Source organism: Cottoperca gobio, chromosome 15, assembly GCF_900634415.1.
Source record: "Cottoperca gobio chromosome 15, fCotGob3.1, whole genome shotgun sequence".
Taxonomy (NCBI): domain Eukaryota; kingdom Metazoa; phylum Chordata; class Actinopteri; order Perciformes; family Bovichtidae; genus Cottoperca; species Cottoperca gobio.
Window position 1 is genome coordinate 21,344,255 of NC_041369.1, and position 25,000 is coordinate 21,369,254.

The window sequence follows — 25,000 nt, forward strand, 5'->3', positions numbered from 1 at the left end:
AGCTGTGATAATATATAAACACAAACCTAAAGACCATCTTCCAATGGGATCACACCAGCCGCAATGGGGGGTCCAATGGCCCCTTCCCCACTTCCTACCCCACTTACCTCCGACACACTTGGTCGTACCACACCCATCTTCAAAATCAAACTTCATTTTGATCGTAACTACACATCTGTAAAGTTTCATGGCTGCATCTTGCAAGGTTCTGACGCAATTACAGTCATGAAATCAGACAGACAGACAGACAGACAGAGAGACAGACAGAGAGACAGACAGACAGAGAGACAGACAGAGAGACAGAGAGACAGACAGACAGAGAGACAGACAGAGAGACAGAGAGACAGACAGACAGAGAGACAGACAGACAGACAGAGAGACAGACAGACAGACAGAGAGAGAAACAGACAGACAGAGAGACAGACAAAGATACAGACAGAGAGACAGACAGACAGACAGACAGACAGACAGAGAGACAGAGAGACAGACAGACAGAGAGACAGACAGAGAGACAGAGAGACAGACAGACAGAGAGACAGACAGACAGACAGAGAGAGAAACAGACAGACAGAGAGACAGACAAAGATACAGACAGAGAGACAGACAGACAGACAGACAGACAGACAGACAGACAGACAGACAGACAGCTGCAAAGTGCTGGTTCTCAGTAGGTGTCTCCAGTTTGCCACCATGACGCACACACAGACCTACAAGGTGAAACTAATTCCAGCGACGCTGTTGCAGATAATAAAAAAGCTTTTCATTAGCCCACTGTGAGCCAATTTACCTTCAAAGTGACCCGCGGGTCTCTCTGTTTAGCGAGGTCTATCAGGTTCACGCCGTTGTAAATCAGGTTTTCCAAACAGCCATGGAAATTTCTGTTTGACCCGGTTGACCTCCGAGAGCCGAGAACCTGCTCCGCTCCCACGCTCATCTGTACGGGGGGAACATGAGCATATAGACAAATAAATACACATGAATAAAACCTGAGCAGCTGCGACAGTAGGTGGCAAAGACACACACACAGAAACACACCTGGTCATGGTCCCAGCGGGTCAATCTGGGTGGGATCTGCACCCACAGTGTGCTTTTGTCCACGGTGAGGTTGAGGTGGGTGCTGTGATGCTCCACTGCGACGTGATGCCAGTGTTGGTCGTCTAACAGGCTGCCCAATGACACCAGATGCTGGCTGGTGGGAGAAGAACTCCTGCCTGGACGCAGGATGAAGACAGAGTCAGACGAAGGTATGAGTATGTGACTATGAGGAACGAGATCACGGGTACAAGCGGCCAAAATGTGTTTTCTCAGACGGGTGGCGTCTCCCTTAGAGATAGGGTGAGAAGCTCAGCCATCAGGAGAGACTCGGAGTAGAGCCGCTGCTCCTTTACGTTGAAAGGATCCAGTTGAGGTGGTTCATCTAGTGAGGAGCCACCTGGGCGCCTCCCTAGGGAGGTGTTCCAGGCACGTCCAGCTGGGAGGAGACCCCGGGGAAGACCCAGGACTCGGTGAAGAGATTATATCTCCTCACTGGGAACGCCTCGGGATCTCCCAGTCGGAGCTGGAGGATGTGCCCCGGAGAAGGGAAGATTGGGGTTCACTACTGGAGCTGCTGCCCCCGCGACCCGACCCGGATAAGTGGTAGACGATGGATGGATGGACTATGAGGAGAAAGTTGAATATTTTTAAGCAAAAGTGCAGATGCCTAAAACTCATATTGATATTAAAGATTTGAGGTTAATTCATACGGTTTTATTCCTAATGTTTTATTCATTGTAAGAATTGTACTTTGATATATTGTGTATTTGAAGCATAGCTTCACCTCTGTCTCTCTCTAGGAACAAAGTATGTTCCTAGAGTTTGCCCCCCATGAACTGGCAGTAACTGCTGTTTTCTAGGTCTCTAAATCGGTACAGTGGTGCATCAGTCTTCTGTAGGGGATCACACATCAGAACAAGGTTGTTCATAACACATAATTAATACTAATGGGAGCAGGGAAAGAGGCAGAAATGCATGAATAAATGAAAGGAAGGACTGCTGCTATGCCTTCCCTAAAGTGTAGGCAGAGCACAGAAGGAGGTGAAGAGCTGACTAAATGCACTCGGTCATTAAATATGAATTACATATTGTTTGAAAGGAGACGTTGTCTGTGTGGTCAGACGAGTCAAGAGAAAGAGAGATGCACAGAGGCCGAGAGAGTCAAACGTGTTCAGTCATCAATCTTCATTGATCTGTCAGACTGATAGTTGGCAGGGCAGAGACGAGACAGGGAAGGAGACAGAGAGAGAACTTAATCATCATTGATCAGCAGACTGGTGTTTGTACATGTCAGAGAGAGAGAGAGAGAGAAATGAAGGCAAAGTCAAGTGTATTTAGTCATGACTGATCGTTCAATGCAATATCATGCTTATATCAGAGCAATAATACAACGAGGAGGAACAACAACGAAAGCATTATTCAACTTTCTCATGTTCGTGTTTATGCACACAACATCTTGCTCTTGGTTTGTACTTTACTTTAAGATTGTGTTTACTTTATCAATATTTAAAATCACAAAACCTTTCAGTTGGAAGTGAATTAGTTTGCTGAGGTGAAGTAAATGCACGTAGAGTTCAACTTTGGTGAACTTTGACACGGCGTTGAGGGAACAAGACGACGGGAGAATCCAAAATGCAGAAAGGTTCCATGTTAGCTTTTTTTCTCACCATCCCGATTTTATGCAATGTTGCTAAAAAAAAGAGCCGTTCTACTTTTATCCATCAACTACACACAGCAAGATTAACCACAGCAACACACTCAAGCAGTCCTCTGGTAACTGTTTCCCAGGGAACACATGAAGGAGGCAGCGTGTGAGTCTAACCGTCACGTAAACGCCTGGTATTGTAATATTTTCTTGTATTTTGAAAGTATTTCTATTTTGCCATATTCGTCACCTTTGCAGAACTTTCTTTTTTACCCTACAGAAAAGCAAAGAGTTCGAATGTTATTTTTAAAGTCCAAGCTGCTTCACCAGCATAGAAGATCCCCCACAAGCAGAATGTTTGCCCGCCAAGTGCCCTTCATGTCTGCAGTATACACTTTTGGGAGTTCCCCTGTGTAATCTCCAGAATCACTAATGGTTCACTGAGGTCGTATTCATTTTCAGGGAGTATCCTCAGGATTCATTCAGTAAAGAGGGAACTGTCCCGTTTTTTATCACCCGAGAGAAGCTGCTTAAAGTTCCTTAAAGCCTTTTTACTTTTTACAGTGCAGGTTCCTGCGTTAGATCATTTCAGACAGCTCCCCAAGGCAATATCACCTCATCATCTGCCGTCTGCATTACGGCTCTTCGCTGAAACTCTAAATCTAATTGTGTCGGGAAGACATTGACAGCTCCTATCAGATGACAGACTGTAATTGTTTCCGTATTCTCACTTGATTCCGTTTAGCCTAAAATGATCGAGAAGGTACGCACAATCAGTCAACAGGAGCACGATGTGCAACCTCTGAACCTGCTCACACAACAAGTGCATGAAGTGTGAACCTTCTGTCGTCGTACGTGGGCAGACAATGTAATCGTTTCTCAACTTTCATTGTTTCACTTTCACGACTGTCCACAGAATCAGTCAACACAATCTGATCTCTGTCACAAACTTTGAAATGAGATTTGTTCTCAGAAACTGTTTGAGACAAGTGACTGAGCGCTGGACCGCTCGAGCCTCGAAGGCTTTGCAGCTAAACTGATTCTCTTTGTGAGCGAGAACATCGTCTTTGTATTACTGGAATGAATAACCTGTGGGCTGTGGAGTTAAGCACAGCTGGCTCTCTTTGACATGAGCGTGCTGCCTCCTGGATTAAAGCTAAGCTGTTTATATACGGCCCTGTAAAACCCAACACAGCTGATGACACCTTCCTATAAATCACCACGGATAGAGGAGTACAATAACACGGTAAGTCAATACTGCAGTATTGAACCAAACACGCGTTCACCATTCACTGTGACAGCCGAGCTGACAGACTGGATCCAGGATGAGTAATCATCTGCATGTATCTGTTTACTACAGGGACAACTGAGGGAGGAATTATTCAAATGTGTTCCACAGGTAACATTTGATGATGAATGCATGAGTTCACTGTTTGCACTCTACAAGTAATGCACTATAGTTCATATATAACAGACGTAATCGTGAGGCAGGACGTGCAGGGCGGGGTTGCCTAAACTGGTTCTGCACAGCAGGGACTGATCGCTCATGTTGCTGGAAAACTTATATATATATATAAATATATCATACAAACTGTTGTACAAGGACACAGTGCTGCAACAGCTCTTGCTGCTGTTGGTATTGTGCAACATTCTCGACTTTATATTGAGAATAATCAGAACTTTAGACACATTTCTGTCCCTTCTGTCCGTTATCACACGATGGAGTCTCCTCCGAAAACGACTGAACCCCCAGCTCAAGCAGTTTTAATGCGACCACAAATCAATCTTCTCCATTTCAAACAGCTTCTACCTGAAACTCTGAGCTTCACAGCCGGCTCCCGTCAGCTCCTGTGGGAAGAATCGGAGCCTTTTTCTTCAGGTCATAAGTTCAACACATGGATAAACTCACACATGCAGTGAATCAGCTGTTCATGCAACGTAAGCAAACATATCAGCAAACTGCAGAGTGAGGACTCCTTGTGTTTACATCAGTTCTATCTGGTGCGCGTGTTCTTACTTTATATAGACGAGAAAACACCAGTTTATATCCCGTCTTCCTTTCTGAAACCTTCTTCATTCAAACAAAACTCAGCCAGAGGGAGTGAGATCAATGAACATTGATTTCTGCTATATTTACTCTCACAAGTGAAATAAAGAGAACTGAGTTTAATCATGAGCCAGGGAGCTACAGAAGTGCACAGCGACATCGTGATGAAAGTACCGCGACAAGGAACAGAGATGCTTTTGGAGAGAGAGAGCGTATGTACTTTAATAAGCCGGTGTGTTACTTCAAACTATTTAGATGGCAAACAAGTGGAACAAAGAGTCTTGTGTTAAGTGCTGCTGAAGGCCGCTTGGGGTTCAGGATTTAATGCAGGTAAAAGGTGCAAATGAGTTAATTATATCTGTTTTTAAAGTTTTTAAAGGAGGGAACAATGGCCTGGAGTTACATTTGGTGCCAAGAAAGCTGCTCATGCAATCTTGCACTGTTGTCGTCCCTTCCTGAAGCATTACACGTCAGGCTATGAGTCATCTTAAGATGTATTAACTTGTATTTGTCGGCATTTCATGATTCAAAACTTCATCATAGTTGATTTTGAATAAACAAAGTTGACACTTATAAGCTTCAAAATCCATCAGTGTACAAGAAACAAGTGACAGACTGAGAGGAAACACATGCAGCGACTCAAATCTGCTTCAGGCTACAATTTAGAAACAAATCACAAAGAGCTGCTTCTGACAACAACTCAGAAACACAAGACATAATTCTGCATCGCCGCAAAGAAGAGACGATGCCGATGACACACAATTAACCTTGTTGTCACTCAAGACTTCTAAAAAGGTGCTAAGATAGCTCTTTCAACAATACAAAGTAAAGGCAGTAAGTGCACCCTGCACGTTTCCCTCCGCTGTATTCTGCTGCTGCATGAAGCTGCACACAGCCAGGCAGTGGAGTGTGTGTTAGCACAGATGAAAACACACTTACAAAGTATAAAAAGCTCACTGAGTCAGTGAGCACAAAGCACAGGCACATGTGGACGTACCACACGCTGTGTATTATAGATTCCTGCTGACGGAAACACAAATGCAAACTTGTAGGTCTCAGGACAAGATCAATTGCAAAGTATTCGACGCAGATGCACAAAGCTACGGACCGAAATGGCATCGTTTAGATTGCAAATGCCTGAAGCGAAGGAGGGAGGGAGGGAGGGAGGGAGGGAGAACAATGCAAAGAAGGGAACACAATGGAGCACCTAATGGAGAACTGTAATGACATATCCATAAGGTGGCAATTCATTACAAGTGCAGAACAATAAAAGCAGAATAAAAAGAGAGAATGTGAGCGCAGAGGGGAGAGAGAAGGAGAGTAATGTGACCTTAGCAGTGAAAGAAGTCGGGAGTGGACTGACTAAAGCACAAGAGAAAGTTAGCCAGAGATATGTACATTTGATCACCGAGCTCAGCATTGCATAAGTGGGACCAATAATAACTTTCCCCCCCCACAACCACATGAGAGCCAAACCCAGTTATTGTGCTGTGTCTGTCAGAGAGAGTTCTCCTGCTGCACCCCTCAGACCACACGGAGAATAAACGGTTTAGTGAATTGAGATGAATGAATCCTATTCGCCGGCAGCAGCGGCAGAATAAGACCTTTAATTATGCATATTACACTCACAAAAGTAATTTAGTACAATGCCAAGAGGACAATCTCTTATGAATTATGACTGTGTGTGCGGGGTTGTGACTTCAGAGCGTTGGACATGAACTTAGTGCAGCTGAGAGAAGAAGAAGCCAAAACAATGTGGGACTCTTATTCAGCCTTTCTAGTATAAGTCACCACATTGGGTCCTGCATTCTCCTACATCTTTCCATCAACCCTTCAAACTCCACAGCTTTAGTTTGTGACAAAGACTCTGTTGTTTTTTAGATTTGGGAGAGCTCCCTCCAGAGCGGTTACCCCGCCCTGCCACCTGCACTCTGGACCTCATCCCTTCTCACCTTCTCCAGTGTATTGCTCCTGACCTCCTTCCTTCTCTCACCCATCTCATCAACAACCCTCTGCTAAAGAAAGCCGACCCTTCTGAAGTGAACAACGACAGACCTGTCTCCGGTCTTCAATCATCTCTCTTCTCACTTCTACCAGAACAACCTTCTTGATCCGCTCCAGTCCAGACACTGCCCTCCTCGCTGTCACTGAGGAACTTCACACAGCTTGAGCAGCTTCTCTCCTCTGTTGTCATCCTTCTGGATCCTCCTTTACACCCTCCAAGAACTGAAAGTCTCAGGCTCTGCTCTCTCCCTGCTCGGATCTCGAATCTGAAGCTGTTGTACTTCACTTAAAATGATTTAATATATTTTAAGAGGATGCACCTGCAAGATTCCGGCTGTTGGGAGTTGTGTCCTCATGATTGTTTGCAATTATTGTACGTCGCTTTGGACAAAAGCGTCAGCTAAATGAACTGTAATGTCTTTTTTGGACATTTTACAAATATTTTGCAGAATTTGTTTCAACATTTTATTAATATTTTCAGGACATTTTTTACGAATATTGTTTGGATTTTTGTTGAGATATTTTACAGATATTTTTGGAACATTTTCGCATATTTTTCTTAATATCTTTCGGGGGGAAATCTGACATTTTATTTAAAAGAATTGGACATTTCACTAATATTTTCAGGATATTTCACTAATATTTTCCGGACATTTCACTAATATTTTCAGGATATTTCACTAATATTTTCAGGACATTTCACTAATATTTTCAGGACATTTCACTAATATTTTCAGGACATTTCACTAATATTTTCAGGACATTTCACTAATATTTTCAGGATATTTCACTAATATTTTCCGGACATCTCACTAATATTTTTTGGGATATTTTATAGATATTATTGGAACATTTTTGCATATTTTTCTTAATATCTTTCGGGGGGAAAATCTGACATTTTATTGACATTTTTTGGAAATTGTTCTGACCTTTTCACAGGCTAAGCACTACTGCTCATGAACATCAAGTGTACAATCAGCGGATCACACCTTTAATTCACAATACCAAATGAAAGCCTGCACATCAGCAAAACAAAAGAACCTAGTGGTCAACAAACACCAGGACATTGTGCAACAATAGATCTGTGGCAGAGCGTTCAAACACAACCGCAAACCAATCAGAGCAGAGAAATAATGATATGCATATGAATGTCTGGCGTGGCGACATAATCCTTCTCATCTCAGTGGAGGCTAAACCATTTGTTTTGGTCCGTGGGTGTTGTGGCTTCTACTACAGTTACCAAGATATGTGTATTATCTGGAAAGTCTTTAAAGGAGAAGAAACTTCACAACATAGCTTATCTTCTTTAATCGTAATCAGAGTTGTACCTTTTCGGAGGAGCAGGAGCAGCTTTCCTTTCTCTAACTCCAGCGTGAGGCTGTGCTCGCTCTGCCCCTCTGCGTGAAGCAGTATCCCAGAGTTGCTCAGGGTTTTAAAGATCAGAGAGATGCTTTCCCTGGTCGTCTGCCTCGGCTGGGGGATCAACCTGTAGAGGAGGCTGCTGCGGCCGTCGAGGCTCACCACGTCAGAATCTGAAAAACAACAAAACCAGAAGATTTCTCTCGCTCTTTACCTTTTGGATGAAACCAGGAAGTGTTGCCAGCATCCTCAAAATGATTGAATTAAAGCCCATTTCTTCTAGCTGAGAGCAACCATTAGACACACTTTCAAAGATACTTCATTCTTGCACGAGGGTTATATGCATTAAGTTGTTTCAGTCCCTCATGTTTTGATACCACGTCATCCTACATTTCTTGTTTCCACAGAGTGGGACTGCATTGATAGATCTGCACAACAAGTGTGTAGAAGAAGAACTGATGAACTTCTCACACTGGCTTAACTTCTGCTGGCGTTCATGTAACATAATGATATTCCTTTTATTACTGTCAAAGCCACAGCTGCCGTGCCCTCTCCGCCCTCGCTTCTTCTACCGTGCTCTTTCCGCTTTCATTTTACTTTTCACGTCCTGCAGGTGCCACGCAGGCTCCCGTTGTTTGTCACTCCTGTCACTCGTTCCTAATCCAGCCTGATCTGCTGCCTGCTCCACATCTGCTCCTCATCTCCAATTAGTGCTGTGTGTATATTGTACACACATACGAAGTGTTTCCATCCATCTTTGCATGCACATGTGTCATTTGTGCCTTAGAACCTGCAATTTGACATGCAGGGAATTGGAAAAACAAAACAAACAAAGATGTGGAAACACATGTCACCCTCCTCTCCTCGGTGTCATCGCATATGATAAGAATACCAACATAAATAGATGGATGAAAGAAGATCTTATATTATTGAAGTGTATCCTGACGTATCGCAGAGAATCTTGTGTCCCATGTGTTTAAAAGTGTCCACTCTACTCTCCTCTGTTTCAGGTAATGCCTGTAAGTGGAGGACAATAAAAAAGAAGAAGCCCAGACTGACCGTAAGGACATCCATAAGTCTCCAGTCTGAGTCCAATGCGACCGTTTGGATTCCAGTCCAGAGGGATCAGGCGGACGTAGCGGGCGATCACTGGACGCTGGAGCTTGTGCTGCACCACACTGTCTGCGTTACTGTTGCCTGGAAAAGCCTGGAAACACACATCAACAGCACGTTAGCTCATGTTCTTGCTTTCCATGCATCTGTCCATGTTTTGACTCTTGTGAAATTCCTCCTTCTGGATGTTTATTGTTGTCAAGCTTCTGACTAAGTAAGTAAACTTGCTTGTTCCTCTTTTCACGGAAGCTGAAGTGCAGCCCGCCCCGAGGCTTCAGCGAGAAGTGATTTTCCTGTTAATGAAGGAATATTGTGGAGATAGAGCCACGTTCCTGTTGAACGGATTCTCAATCAGGTAGAAAATTAGATTTGTGAAGCACTAGTTGTAGCTTCATACGTTTTAGACGCTTTGGTAAACACTTGGAGAATAACTTTTATTAACCCCTGAGATCCTGGCACTGTTTCTGGATCGGTTTTAACCTTCGAAGCTTAAAGTTGGACTTGATGTTAAGAGAGTAGAAGGGATGAAACACATGCTCACACATGCAGAGCACACAGTGACATGTGTTCTCTGCTTTTAACCCATCTTAGTACCAGGAGTCTAGTACTAGGAGCAGTGGGCAGCTAATGTACAGCGCCCGGGGAGCAATGGGAGTGAGGGGGGAAGGGGGATGTCTGGTGCCTTGCTCAAGGGGCAGGAGGTGCACTGGGACCTCTCCAAGTAGCAGTCACTCCATTTCTTTTAGCTCACAGTCCAAGCCCCTACCGACTGAGCCACTGCCGGACATAACCAGCTTTATTAACATTTTCTGCACTTTTACTCTACATTTCTTTTATCTTTTCAGGCAGTTCTGCTTCTATTTATAATAACAAACCAGTAAAATAGTGTTACGTCAGTAAACTGTTCTTTGTTTGGTTGTGCTCCCGTCTCTTCTCTCTTGACCTCTTCAGTGTTTCACTTAAAAACTAAAGTCCGTATATCGGCTCTGATCTCTTTACTGTAAACTCAACCTACAACCAAGCTGCATGGTTTCAGTCCTAACCTTCACAAATGACCTTTTCCTACGAAGAAGTCTGAGGAACAGCAGCTTTTTGAGCGATTGGCTTTTGAAAATGTGTCCGGAGTAGAGGTAGAAAATCAGAGAGACTGATTACAGAGGAAGAGAAGGAACGTAATACTCAGGGGGAGTGTGAGAGAAGTCCCCACAGAAAGCTTTGATGAAATGGGATTTGAGAGTAAAAGAAAGACGATGTCAGTTTGTATTTTCAGATCTTATAAACACGAGTTGTTCTGCAGTGACGTCTTGAAGATGAATCAAAGAACTGAGAATTCAATAAATAAATTCTGTTTTCTAAAAACATCATCAGCATATTAACAAACGTCCAGCAGGAGATTTAAAATGCAACAAATACCTTTAAAGTTTCTGTTTTACTTTATTAATACAAAATATATCTTTTTAAATAATAAATAAATAGAGAATAAAACCAAAGTATCCATTTAAAACTGTCAGTAAAGATGTTAAATCTCCACCTCCACACCTTCACTGTCTCCTGCACTTTCCAGTTTCTAGCTTCTAGCACACAGATTATGTTAATGAGCGTCCTCCTGGCACGTAAATATGGAGTCTTTTCCTGACCTATAGGGAACTCTGTGATGTGCTTCCCCTCCCTTTGCCTGCACTGATACTTAAGGATGCTATAGTCTCTGAATAGGAGAGGATGTACTCCCAACATCATATCCTCCTGCACACCTTTGAGGTTGTGAAGAGAGAAAGAGAGAGCATCACAAACTCCGGCCTCTTAGCTCAAAGGGAAGAGAGGTCCGGGAGGAATTGTGACTGATGAAGCTGCTCGGCAGTCGACTCTGTTCCCCGAAAGCCACAATAAACTAGGCCGACTAATATGTGGAGCTTTGGAGGGACTTTTGGAGACATGCTGTGGATTTATCCTGATTTATGCTGAGTGTGAAATCAACAAGCTTTTAAGCCGCACAAAGCCCTTTTCTGTTCTCTCTGTGAAGGAGTCTTAGCCTGACATTAGTTTTACCCTCGCTGTGAGAGTCTTACCTCTCATCAACTTTAAATTGAAGCTGTTTGTCACAGCGTCACTATAATAGGTAGAGTTGTATGTCTACACGAGGCGCTGCGAGGTAACGCCTCTACCTACTGAAGTGTAACGTGGTTAACAAAGCGAGTGATAGAGAACCCTCAGGGGAACATTTTAAAGGGAATTGCACGAGTAAATGAGATGCTAATTCCTTTAGATTTGGGAAATCTGAATAAATTGGAAGGTTTTTTTAACTCGCCGTCCTCCACAGGGGCAGAGCTCTAGCTTGTGCTGTGACCATCGTCTTGTTTTAGCGTGTTTTGGCGTTCAGCACTGGTTTAGTTTTGACGCTGTTCTTTCTGCAAAAGGTGTCTGCAGGATAATTCTCCTGTAAAAATATTTACTCCATTGGTGTTTTTAAATGAAATAAATGTGTAGGCCATGTCAGAGACATGTTATGTTCCTGCTTATATTTTAACAAAGAAACACACATTGGTGAGCGTATTGAGCGTATTGAGCGTATCGGTTGAGGATGTTGAACATCAACACATAACATCAATTATCAGCAAATGAAATGCTAAATTATTCCTGTCCCTTTTCAAAGGAACATTATTGTTTTGACAACACAGGTGTGTTTTTTAAATAAATAAAAATGATGGCTGGATTTGGCTCCAGGGTCCTGGTGTGTTGAATATGAGTAACATCTGTACTTCTGTTACTGCGACGTGAAAACATCTGCAGAGATGAAGCCGCTTTGTCTCCGCTGGAAGAGTTTTGATTCTAGTCGCAGACTGTACTCCTAGCTGTCGGTATAGTTATTACTTTTATGCACCGCAACTCACCCCGATGCTGTCTTCCTGTCGATACTGTTTCCAGTTGTGTCCTGTGTCACTGAACATCAGCAGGTAGGCTGTCAGCCAATCAGAGCTGCCGTAGCGACCCTGCGTAGCAACAGCAGTGATATGTGTCCGCTCACCCAGGTCGACCTCCAGCCACTGATATCTGTCCGAACTCACAGGAGACCAACCTCCAGCTCCTGGAAGGACAGACACACGAAGGAATAACAGCCAACTTTAGTTTCTCTACATGAAATACATATTTGGGTGCTTTAATAAAACAAAAGCAGAATGAAGAAACACTGATAATAGCATTAATTGTACACTTTTCTGCAGAAACTTCTCAAAGAAGACAATAATTAAAACGTATCTATGCTGCTGGATCCTTCAAATACTATCACTGCATAAACAAGTACAAAGAGTTTGTAGCTCATTCTTAAAAGAAAACACATCGTGCTAAACTTATTTCACGAGACACCAACTTCTGCATAGCTTAGAAGCCCAGAGCACAACTACTTCATGCACTTCCTTCTTTGATGCTTAATCTGGAGCAGTTTAATCTGTGGCTTAAAGCCTGTTCTGTGCATATTATAAGCTGCAGCTGAGACATTTACAGTCAACAACCTTATAAATGTTAAAGTGAGTGGCTTCATATGATGCAGGTACGAGGATTATAAAATGAAGACACGTTAAATAATTAAAATATCAAATGGTTTGTGCTGAGTCATACTAAAGTGTGTTTGCACATCTACTTTGTGAAGCCTAAACTCTTCCCCTGAGGCTGAGCGGCGCTCTTCAGTCGCTCACTTCAACCACGACGTTGGGGGCCACTCGTTGTTAACCATTCCTACTTGAATGCTTGACCCTAATCATCTCCTCCCCGGAGCAGCAGTGGATCTTACCACCACCCTCACACCCACCATCGTATTCCTCTGGGTGCTTAAAATCAGGGCTGCCATTATTCTCCCCTTTTCGTGGGGTTGGGAGGAGAGGAGAGAGCCTTGGGCAAAGCATGGCGAGCCACGGGGGAAACAATTAACCTTCAGACAGTCGTGTGAAGCCGGAAGGAAAGGACAGAATATCCTCACGCTCCAGAATTGGTCCTTACAAAGAGGATCCTCGCTGATTTTAGAGAAGCTGTGTTTTTTAGGGTTAGGGTTAGGGGTTAGGGTTAGGGGTTAGGGTTAGGGTTAGGGTTAGGGTTAGGGTAAGCTCATTGTCGGTGACTTTGTAGACAAATCTCTAATTAATACTAACATCTACGGACCATTACTGTGTCATCCTGCACAGTCCCTTTTCCCTGACAGCTATAGATTATATAAATACATTGATGTCTGTAACAAAGTTCCTGTTAAAAAAGAACTTTTGAGTCTGGGCTCGCTGCCAATTGATTCACTATATCAGAGGAGTTAGAGGTTGTGCAAGAGAAAGGAAAAATAATTTTGTGCCAGCTTTTGCTTTTGTATCTTCACATAAGAAGTTTCTACATTTACCCCACGAAGCACATTAGACGAATCAGACTCCAGTGTCGGAGAGTCTGCACTTACTTTCACACCGTTTTGAAGCCGCGATCTCGACGTCATTAGAGGCGACTTTTCCCTTCCTGAGGCAGATGTTGGATTACTTACCACTGCACTGCCAGAGATTAGTATCAATATCAAGGTTGTACCCGAGTATGTGTCTGCCCGGAATAAGATGTGATGAAATGCTCTCTGCAGCTAGAGATGTCTTGGATAATATGTCTGGATATCAGCGAGTGCAGGAGAGGCAGAACAAAGCCGCCCTGCAACACAGCTTCTCCACAAGCAACATATAACTAAAGAAAAGTCCCTTTGGCCATTAATAATGCACCGTTATTCTGACAGTCTGTCTGTCTGCCTGAGACAGTCGGAGCTGGATGTATGACTCTGTTGTATGTGCTTATAAATCTCAGATGTTAATCCTTCATGATTGGATTATAACACTTTTCATTGGTACAAAAGAGGCTTTCAGAGGTTTCAGAGCTCTACATGTTTCGTCTCATCTAATTTATGTCCCTTTTTAAAAAGCCTGCAAATTCTCACAGAATAATTATATTTGTTATTTTCAATGACGTTTGGATTTATTCAATAACGGCCGACAGTGCGACAGAGGCAGAGATTTTGATGAATAGCTTTTCATATTATTTAAAGGCACGATCACGATTTATATGTGATTATCGCAAATTGTTCTGACGGCAGGTTTTTGTGGAAAGAAAGTGGCAAAGCTGGTGCAGTCTGTGTGTTGCTTTCACATCCTGCACACACGTGGTTTCACTTAGACTTTACTGGGAAAACAGCCCAAACTAATCTTTCGTAATAAAGAAAACATGCATGTTATATTGTTTAACCTCGTGTTCAATACGTTACTTCAATGTTTTTCTTTTTGCAAATGATATTTTCTTTTTAAAAATTGTATTTATTATATTCAAATTGAGAAGAAAATGCAAAAAAAAGCACAAAATAATTACAAAAAATGTGTTTGTACTTCACTTACTCTGTGTCATTACTACTGACAGGGTATATAATAGTTATTCGTGAGCAATACAAATAATATTTTATCAATAAATATTATAATATCTCCAAATTGCACAGTTTGGTGTTACTCTTAGACAAACCTGTCTAATAAGTTAAGTGTTTGTGTGTTAGTTCTGAAATCTGAAGGTGAACTTGGTAACACTTGGTTCTATGTTTCTATTGTGTTTTCCAGCTCTTCCCTGCCAGCTGTATCATCTTCAGACATCTTTTTCAACAACAAACTTCAGGCAAAGTGTATTTTCTTCACATTCAGTATATTCAGACCACTATTACTCAGTGCCAGAAGCACTTGGAGTGATTCTTCACTGTTTTGCAAGAACAATAAGAGAGTTATCTTATGTGTTGTGCATCTGGTGCAAAAGGTTGAAGAGCAGCTTTTAATTTACTTTGGGTTTCGTTTGTAGGTATTTTCGGGTAAATTCCCCCACCCTGTAAGAGGTTAAGCTTTAAATAAGTACTGATTGCTCAAGTAGAACTTGCATTCCTCACAATGCCATCTCTTGGGTGAACCCACAGGTTAATAGTGCAACAAGACTACAGAAGAGTGTTTGAAGGAAGCAGAAATAGCTCAGTGTTCCTCTTAAACTCTCGCTCTGTGTTTCCTGTGAGTCTCTGCTCATTTTGCTGGTAAATTAACTCCGAATGAGAAGGCTCCTCAGAGAATGTCAATCGAGGATGAGGAGCGTTAGCAGCAGCTGGAGGAGACGAGACGGACCAGAGGTTGGTAATTTATTCAATGATTTCTACAGGGAGCAGCTGGGATTCAGGAAATAAAGCCGTTTTCATTTGTACGTCAATGCATTTTGTTAGCGTGCGTTGCCGCTTTGAAAACTGAATTAGATTCATTGGTCGGTCTAATTCAGTTCAAAACGCAGGCAGATAATCAATAAAGCTTTGTAAAGTGAGAGGAGGTATTGTTAGCAAGAAATCATTGACAAGGAATTACAACAGCTAACAAACTAAACCAGAGGAGGTTGCTCTGGATGCTTTCAAAGCTCAACACATCTTAGAGAAACGTATGTGATGCACACTTGGTACGCTTGCACACACTCTTTAAGTGTGTGTGTACACAATGACATATGCATAACTCAATCCTGTTTCTCTCCCCACCGGGTTAATGTTAAAATGACGCTGGCAGATAATTAAATATGTGTTTTCATTTCCCAGCATCTTTAGTGTCTTTGTTTGCGTACCAGATGAAAACTTTCCCGTCTTGTTTCATTACTTCTTCGTCTCTTTCTCTTCAGTGCAGATAAACTAACTTATATTTTGTCATTTCGGAAGCATCTGATCTTCCTTTAGAAGCATCAGATCCCCCGTTAAGGAAGATTAAACTCAGATCTTTAAACGAACAGCAGCAGGTTGACTGAAGTGAAGGAACACAGCATGTGTGTTTTCTCACAGCTCTTGCCATCACACACACCACGGAGACAGCAGCCTACAAGCTGTGCTTCCTGCAGTCTCCCAGGTGGTGGAAATCATTGATATGTGTCGGAGACCAAGGCATCACGGCTCTACCATTCGATGCTTGTCTCTGGTGCGAGACGCCAGAAACAGAGGTGTGTTTTTAATTTGGGCTTTTCGATAAAAGCCAACCTTTTGTGAAGTCTGTGATTTACACCTGCAACACAATTACCTAAAGGCTGTGCAGAAAGGAAGTAATTGCGAATGTTATTGGCTTTATCTGTCTGTCATCCACCCCATCAGGTGTCTCTCAGTGTGTATGAATCCAACACAGACTTGTTATGATATTGTGTGCTGTGTGTCCTGCAGGGAAGTAAATTATGGGGTGAGCAGTGCTGCTGCAACACACCAGAACAAAAACAGAGGGGAGCTTCCTTTCACAGATTATTTCACTGCACAACTGGTGAAACCACTGGGGGTTCAAATAAATAAATAAGAATGAGTGAGAAGAAAAGAGGACAAGATTGCAAGGATAATTTATTGATGTTAAACTGCTAAATGTTATATGTGAATACTGGGGAGTAGGCTATAGCTGAGGGAAAGACTGACATGCAACAAACCAGAGGGAACGCCTGTTTCTTATTAACAGTAACATCCAGAACTCTTCAAATAATATCGTGCATTAAAAAAACCTTGACTTCTATGTATTCTCTTTAAACACAGAATGCTACCGATGTTTTATGCCTGCCCACCGTCTCATCGTGTGCATCTGTATTCTATAAATCAGGTATTAAGTTAGGCAACAGTCAGAAACACCAGCCTCAAAAGCATTTTCATTATCACCGTGCGAACGGCTAAACTGCGTACTGACACATCCAACATGGGAGTTCTCGTTCAGGAACTATTTGTTGTTTATCTTCTTGTGGCAAAATAATAAAACCAGCAGAGAAAAGGAGTGGACTTCTGTTTTTAGCGCGCTAACCATGCTAGCTCCCGCCCGCTACTTCCTGTTCCTCACTGCTTTTGCTCACACCACGTGAGTAGATTTACTCAACTAACAACTGGTCAACATGTCTTCGTCTAGGGGTGTCAAACATGCGGCCCGGGGGCCAAAACCGGCCCGCCAGAGGGTCCAATCCGGCCCGCGGGATGACTTTGCAAAGTGTAAAAATTAGTTGTTTTGATCATAAAGTAAAATACTGTTCCAGATACCTGCGACGAAATGTTTGTGCCTTTGTAGATACACTGATCTGTAAGTTGTAACGCACATGTGTAAATTATAAACTGAGGCATCATGTTGAAATTGCACCTTTCTTTCTTAAGACATTTCAGGTTCATAATGGTTTGTAAAAAGATAAAGTTTTAACATTTTCAGAATGAACTTTTTTGCACTAAAACGAAGGGAACATTTGGAGTTGTTGTTATTTAAAGGTTATGATGCTGTGATGTTTCTGGTCTGGCCCACTTGAGATCAGGTTGTGCTGCATGTGGCCCCTGAACTAACATGAGTTTGACACCCCTGGTCTAAACAGTGTGGAGAGAGTCTCCCACCGTAGTGAACGTGCAGGTCACACAGAAACTTTAGATATCAGCCGTGACGTTTGCACTTGTTACAGTCACTCACCTTCTCTCCGGTTAAGCTTAGCAAAGCCCGGCCCGTGGCTGCCCGACAACTGAGAGGAGCTTCTGAAGGATGATGGCAGCAGATTGGACACCAGTGGACTGTGACACACCTCTGTGAATCACAGAACAGAAGGGAGAGACGGCTTAAAATCACCACATAATTAGCAGGAAACAAGATACAGCAGAGCGCTGTGGTTCTTCCCTCCCACATGATTTATGGAGCCTAATCCCAAATTATCAGGCTTTATATCAGGCTTGTGTAAACTGCTTTTTGACTATAATGAGATCCTCCTGGATACATAATGCATTGTGTCCTAACTGCCTGACAGAGCAGACACATTCATTAGAAGCACTGGCCCCTGTGGACCAGAGATGTCAGAGGCTTTCCACACCATAAACACTGCGAAGGTTAGAGACTCTGCTACACATTCACCTGCTTCTTAACTGACTTACACACAGACGCACATTCAGGCTTTTGTTTGTTTGCAGGTTTACATGAAGTAGTACATTTTGAATTTTAAATACAATGCGTGTTGAGACAAGGAAACGTTTCATACAGAAATATATATTTTATTTTATTTATATATATATATAAGAATTGATATTATGATATTATATTATTTTAATACACCGCACTGCAAACTTAAGTGACCCGGTAGAGCCTTCAGCTAAATCCTCCCATCTGTTAATGGATGTTTCCGCTATCGCTGAGAGGAAAATATCTCAGAGATATCTCCTGGCGAGATTATATTAATGAAGGATCTTGAGCTGTCTTTACTTTGTTTAGTCAAGATTTAATCACACTCGGGCTCGCTGCTTCGATATTGGATTCCTGCCTGTCATGGGAACTTACACAGAAGGTTTGACTTTGGTCTCTCTTTCATGGGACTTTGATTTTTATCCGGCTTTTGTTCCTTGTTGTGTGTTGTTTGCACGTTGCTGCATAATCAACTTAGCCATGTACGCAAACAGTGATGTGATCGTGAGGTTTAACATGTAGCTTTGACATGTAAACAGCAAAGCACATTTTCAAACTATTTGTTGTTTTACTAAGAACGCTGACTTTGACACTGTGAAACAGTAAAGACTCAATGACAAGTGAACAATTATCCAGTTGCCAAATACCTTTATGAATACCATAACTGAATTATTTATGTACGCTGCTGTGTGTAACTGTGATGTACTCTTTAAGCATGTGTGAAATGTGCAAGCTTGAGTACAGACATGCAGTTCTGAGTCTGTATTGTTGTGTTTAATATGTTAATATCCTGCTCTGAGAGGTCCAAGTCGAACTGTGTGTACGTCTTCTTTGAATAAAAAAACATTGTTGGCGGTCGGTAGAGAGGAACAACTCTGGATACTAAAGAGAATATCTGAATATAAAATTCCACGGATGTCAAGTCGATACTTGAAATGTTTCTTCTTGTTGTCTATCGCAAATTAAAGCGAGTGGAAGCAGAAAAATAATAAATGTTTGAGTTTCTTCATGAGGTGCATCTGATTAAAACACATCCAGGTTTTTATTTATCTCCCGTTCTTTGGAATTATATATTAGCCTTTAATCTTTCATCCAGTGAGCTGTGATAGACACTGAATGCAAGAATACATTCAGGAAGACAGAAGTTCCATCTCTTTATGTAAGCATGACCCAATTTTCATGCACTCACTTGGCTTATTAAAGTATGTCGTAGACAGTAAACATGTTTTGAATTTGTTTTACCATTTTACTCCATCTATGTCCATCTCTTTGACCGTAGCAGGGAAACAGAATGTGCATTTGTTCTCTAATGACTGAAAGGGCCATGGCAATTACATGATTCATCTATAAAGAACATCAATTATATTGCAAAAAGGGGATGACATGTGAATGGCAGTAAGGTCAGTTGTGTAACATTATCTCTCAGTGAGGACGAGGCGGACGAGCCCAGCTGTTCCCAGTTAGCCCGACTGGACCCGCCAATTAGAGAAGAACAAACAGGCCAGAGGGCCGTCGCAGTTTACATCCTACTTGTGTGTCCCGCCCACACACAGCTTAGGAAGCAAAGATGAAGAATGCAGTTGTCAGCTGCCCTTCTTGGCACTTCAAAGAGAAATGTATATGAAATAAGTGTCTTTGTCTCAGTTTAAAAAAAGAAAATAGTTTTCATGCATAATGAGTTTTGTGCAAACCAACAGCACGATGACTGACCTCTTACTCTTCAGGTAGTTAATTAACACTATAGTTGTATGCAGCAGCAAACATTTCACAAGAATCGAGAACAAAAAGTTATTTCTCACTGTACCAACCGTACATTATTATTGACCCAGAAATAATTTCACGACCCTGAGGGGCAAGACCTACTTCTGGCCCAGTGGCTGACAGACACAGAGGAGATTGTATGAGAACATCACAAAAATAGAAGAATTATTGGCCTTCATGTGGGAGATGGAAAATGCACAAAACTCATTTTCTTCAGTTGAGTTTGGGTCGCTGACTGAAACCAGCGGAGCATAAAATCCCCTGACACATCAGCAGGAAGTGGAGATAAATATTGAACAGGAGTCCCAACTGATACTGTAAACTCTGAGAACTGGATATAGTGAAGGTAATCATGTGGCAAGTTCATTAATACTCGCTCTTTTTGATAGAACATTATCAAAAATGTCAATGTTTTATTGCAGTAATTACACCAAACTCCATTCATTTAGTGGAACAGTTCTTTTTCCAATACAGCTTTTTGTTCACCTTAGTATTTGTTCTTGTTTATTCTCAAGTTTTATCAGAAACAAAAAAAGAAATAAGCGTAAAGCTCCATGAATTACTTTATTATTATAGTCATATTAGAGATGCAGCATGCAGGCAGGATTTAATAGCTTTGATTGATCAGCCACACAGGATCATAAAAAGAGAGAGTCTTGTCTCTCAGAAGCGTAATAATGTGATGCATTTTCCATCCAAAGTCATCAGTCTGCTCCTCCATCAGCAGTCAAGTCACACGCTGGAACTCCAACCGTGTCGAACCGATCACCACAGTATTGATCACAGAGTCCAACAAACAGTTGCACTCATTTGACAGCCTCATACTAACAGAAGCAGGGTGCGCTGTCTTTCCTTAAAGCAAGTGTGTCTTCCTGCAGTGTCAGTGCAAAAGCTTCCACTGCCTTTTACTTGAAGATTTCCACTCATTCTTGTTTCATGCAGTTAAAGACACAAAAACAATGTTCATCTCCTCATAATTTCTCATTCATTTTGGTATGTTTTCTAACCCCTGCATACGCCTGCAACATTAGCTGTTAGCTATAGGCCTAATAGCTAATATATAAGATATTCTAATGTTTTTTATAAAACATTACAAAGATGTAAAACATGTCATTAAATACCCTTACGATGAAGCTGCTTCTCCACTACCTAGCTTTAGCATTAGCATTAGCTCTGAACTCTCTAAAGCCTTGCATTAGAAAAACTAAACACTGATAGCTCTATCGCTATTGGTAGCCACTATGACCAGGAAGCAAAGCAAGCTTGTGTTTTTCCCTCCTCCTGTGATTGTTGATTTGATCCTCCTGTGTCCATTCACCCTGCCCTTGTGTCTTTGCCTTTCTTCCCCAGCTGTGTCTCGTTCCCTCGTTTAGTGTCTGTGTGTATATATTGTTCACTTCACCTAGTCGTAACACGGCTGGGTGTATGTTTGCATGTTTGCGCAATAGCTCATCAGCTGCTGATGTAAGCGCCGCTTGTTTGTCTTTAAAGACAGAATCCAGCAGAATCCATACAGTCCGTTGTGAAACTCACTGTGCTGCCGGTGAAGTCTTTCTCTGAGTTTAGGTGTTTTTAGACGCTTCTAACATGGACGTTTTTCACATTCACCGACAGTTTAGCGCACTTCTAACACACTGAAGAAGTTTTTCAGGAGCACACAGCAGTCTGAGTATTACGGCTGCTAAAGGAGTGTTAGCTCCACAGCCCTTGGCCTAAACAGAGATATTGTGAATCATTAGTCTTCCCCACCTTGTCAGCTCTCACATTCAAAGCTCTGTGAGTTTGAGAGCACTATAAACCTCTCAGGACTCTGCACACCCATGACACAGGTTTGATCATTTATCAGTTCAGCAGTATCCTCTCATCCACCTTTCTCTCCATCTATAGTATCCACTTTGCCATGTTGCTGAAATATCCACAACATGTATGATTAAATAAAACATCTTCCTTCAGGGACTTGGACACTCACAGTTCAGTGCTGCTCAGTGTGCATCTTTCACAATGGTGCTACCATTAAGCCATGCATCTCTGAGCACAGCGATCACACCAAGGCCTCAAACATGAACCATAATCTTCCAAATAAATTATCTTTTGCAAACCTGCACAACTTCAATCCCCAGTTTGACCAAGAAGAGCCAAGGCTACTGCTTCCAATTAAATGTGTGCATTTGTTTAAGAAGGTGAATCTGAATTTCCTTTTTAAATCTGAATTTTATACAGTAATGAAACGTATGCCTTTTCCCTGCTACGAATGCACTCATTAAATGTTAAATGTAATGTAAGGATAACATGAGAAGGAGAGCCAGAGAGCAGCATAAATAGTGAATGCAATGTACATTTGTATTACCTTTTACATGTTGGTGCATTTAGATGTTATTTTTATCCAAAGTGACATTCTGAAAATCTGAAAGCAAAGCGCTCCTCCTTTGCTCAGAGCTGGAGGATTTCCAGGTATTACAGTCATATATTGAAGAAATAACAGTAATATTATTACATCTTAAAGAGCTTAGGATGTCTAATTAACATCAGGAAAGCTGTGTAAGCCCTGTCATGGGTGGAAACACAAGAACTGATATAATCAAGCAGAGAATGTTTCTTCAAAACCTTTGTAATCGCAGGAGAATACGTATCTCTTGAGCTATCATGTATGTCACTTACATTTCATTTTGTTTAAATACTGTAGAAGTGTAGCACAGTGGCTTGTTCAGCCTGAGATGTGAGTATTAATTATTTAATTAAGAATTGATGGAGAGACGCTACTAAAAAGTTTTGTCTACCATGTTGACTGAGGCTTTATTTGAGACACCCGTTGGCTATTTTGAGTTGATGTGATTTGTGGAGCTGCACTTCATCAGGCTGGTCCGGTGTTTTTTGCTCTGACCTGTCTGACTCCCTCCCAGCATGCCTCGCTGGCTGGAGCAAAGGATGCTGTCTGTCAAACAGCTACTGAGCTGTGAGGATCAGCACATCCTCAGCCTGGAGGCTGAAAAACAAAGTTTCCAGCACTTCATGACAGTCATAAATAAAGTTCAGTACGCTGATATTGTTTGTGACTCTCGCCTTCTGAAGCTTATCCAGATGGAAAATGTCAATCATATACTTTTTGTGCAAAATATATAGTATATATACATTTACAGAGTGTGGGCAACACTTACAGTACCGGCTAACACAATGCAGGAGCACCACATTAAGTAATGTACAATAATCTTATTATATTGTGGTGCTGATAAATTATTTCAGCTTACATTACAGGTTTCAGCTGTAAACGTGTTTGTGGTCTCCTCCCCTGGTGGGAGGGTCTGACCCGCTGTGTGCTGCAGAATGTCAAGGCTGTGAAAGTGTCTGAGCTCCAAGCAGGAAATAGTTTGCAGCAGCAGACATCATCCCGTTGCTCTTGTGTGCTCTTTCTGCCTCACTCACGTCTAATTTGGGACGAGGTCATTGGAAAACACAAGTAGCACCTTGGACAAGTAGATTCTTGTTCAACCACCTTACTAGTTTCTAAGATTCATTACATTTGTAAGTAGGAGTGAGCTCTCCATCACAACTTCACGTCTTCTCCTCTTTTGAAGCAGCACTACAGTTTAAACTTTCAAAGCTTCAAACCTTTTACTGTAGATTATACTCACAGCCACAGAAACACTGTTCCCTTCTGTTTTCTGACACCAACAGATGATTCTATTCTTATAATAATAATAATAATAATAATAATAATAATAATAATAATAATAATAATAATAATAATAATAATAATAATAATAATAATAATTAGAATGCATGATTACACACACACAGACTCACAAGGTGAAAACAAAAGCAGCGTCCGTCGATGTCACGGCTGGTAACAAGGAAAATTCAGTTTCTTCAAAATTCAAACACGAGGATAAGACAAGATAAAACAACCACCATTATAATTGTGTTTACCAAAAGAGCGGTACTGAGCAGAAAATCCTTTTTACTCTGAATTTGACAGGTTTAATTGTCCTCTCATCTTCACTGACAGAACACTGAACCCCCCCACAGCTGCAGTGTTAGAAAGGTTAGAGAAGTTGGCTCATGAAGAGAAAGTTACAAACTTTAATAGACAAACTGGCAGCGAAAGTACTCTTCTCATTATGTCCTTGAACAAGGTATTTCAAGGCTTCTCCAGTGGAGTGATGTGTGAATTAAAGGTGCAAAACAAAAACACAAGTGTATCGGTGGAAGAGCAACACTGCATTGAATCAACAGAAGAACTTCTACACAGTATTCAAGTGAAAACAACAGCACGGTGAGGACTGCACTTCTTTACTCATGTTGAGGCCAGCTGGTCTCTGTACCATCCAGGGTGTGTACAATGCTCACCATATGCACTCATTTAGCCTTCACCTGCACTGCAGTAGCCTAAATTAAACATAAAGACAAGACAGACGGCGTGTGCATGTGCGTGTGCGTGTGCGTGTGTGTGGTGCAGGTCAGTGACACGTGGCCGCTTCATTTCACTGCTATCACTGGTGCTGCAGTCGTACTTCATTATGGTTTAGTGTAACGGCCTCTTCAAGTAAACATAATCACCTGTTGGAAAGTTCTGCACTGATGATCAACATCTCCTGCTCCTGTGTTACATTATTGATCCCCGAAGCAGTATTTCACAAGTAGAACAATGCGTAAGTTGGCAGGCTTTTAGTTTCACACCACAAACACATTTCAAAAGAGGCCTGCTGACACGGGACTGAACTCAGGCGTTCTCTTTGAAGGACAGACTCCTAAACGTCACAATGCTGCCTCTGATTTACACAGAGTTTTCAAAGTAGAGGGTTCCCTGCAGCAGTATTGGAATGTGGTCTTAAAAATTGAACTCCCAACCTTAAATTAAGAGTTGTACATCGGGTAAAATCCCTGACAGTGGATGTTTACAATACAATCGACATTGGAGTTTGTTTTGGTGGATCAACAAGTAAAAATGAAACCAATGACCACCTAGATTATAGTGATCAGAAAATCAAGTCTAATTACTGTACTGGAGCAGTACTAAGCTAGTTCCTATTTAAAGGACAGGAACTACATTGTGTCTATAGGTAATTACACATCTGAGCGGAAAAACATGACATGCGG

General features: G+C 41.9%; 1 protein-coding gene across 1 annotated transcript in view; it reads right to left on the reverse strand.

Annotated features, from left to right (window-relative positions):
- Positions 1-25,000, reverse strand: part of LOC115020256 (contactin-associated protein-like 4) — a 55,876-nt gene that overhangs the window by 20,929 nt on the left and 9,947 nt on the right. The window contains exons 2-7 of the mRNA XM_029450209.1: positions 17,669-17,779; positions 12,092-12,285; positions 9,150-9,297; positions 8,060-8,263; positions 1,036-1,211; positions 788-934 (exon numbers count right to left, since the gene is read on the reverse strand). Of these exons, the coding sequence (XP_029306069.1) occupies positions 788-934; positions 1,036-1,211; positions 8,060-8,263; positions 9,150-9,297; positions 12,092-12,285; positions 17,669-17,779 (980 nt within the window). The remainder of the gene's footprint in view (positions 1-787; positions 935-1,035; positions 1,212-8,059; positions 8,264-9,149; positions 9,298-12,091; positions 12,286-17,668; positions 17,780-25,000) is intronic.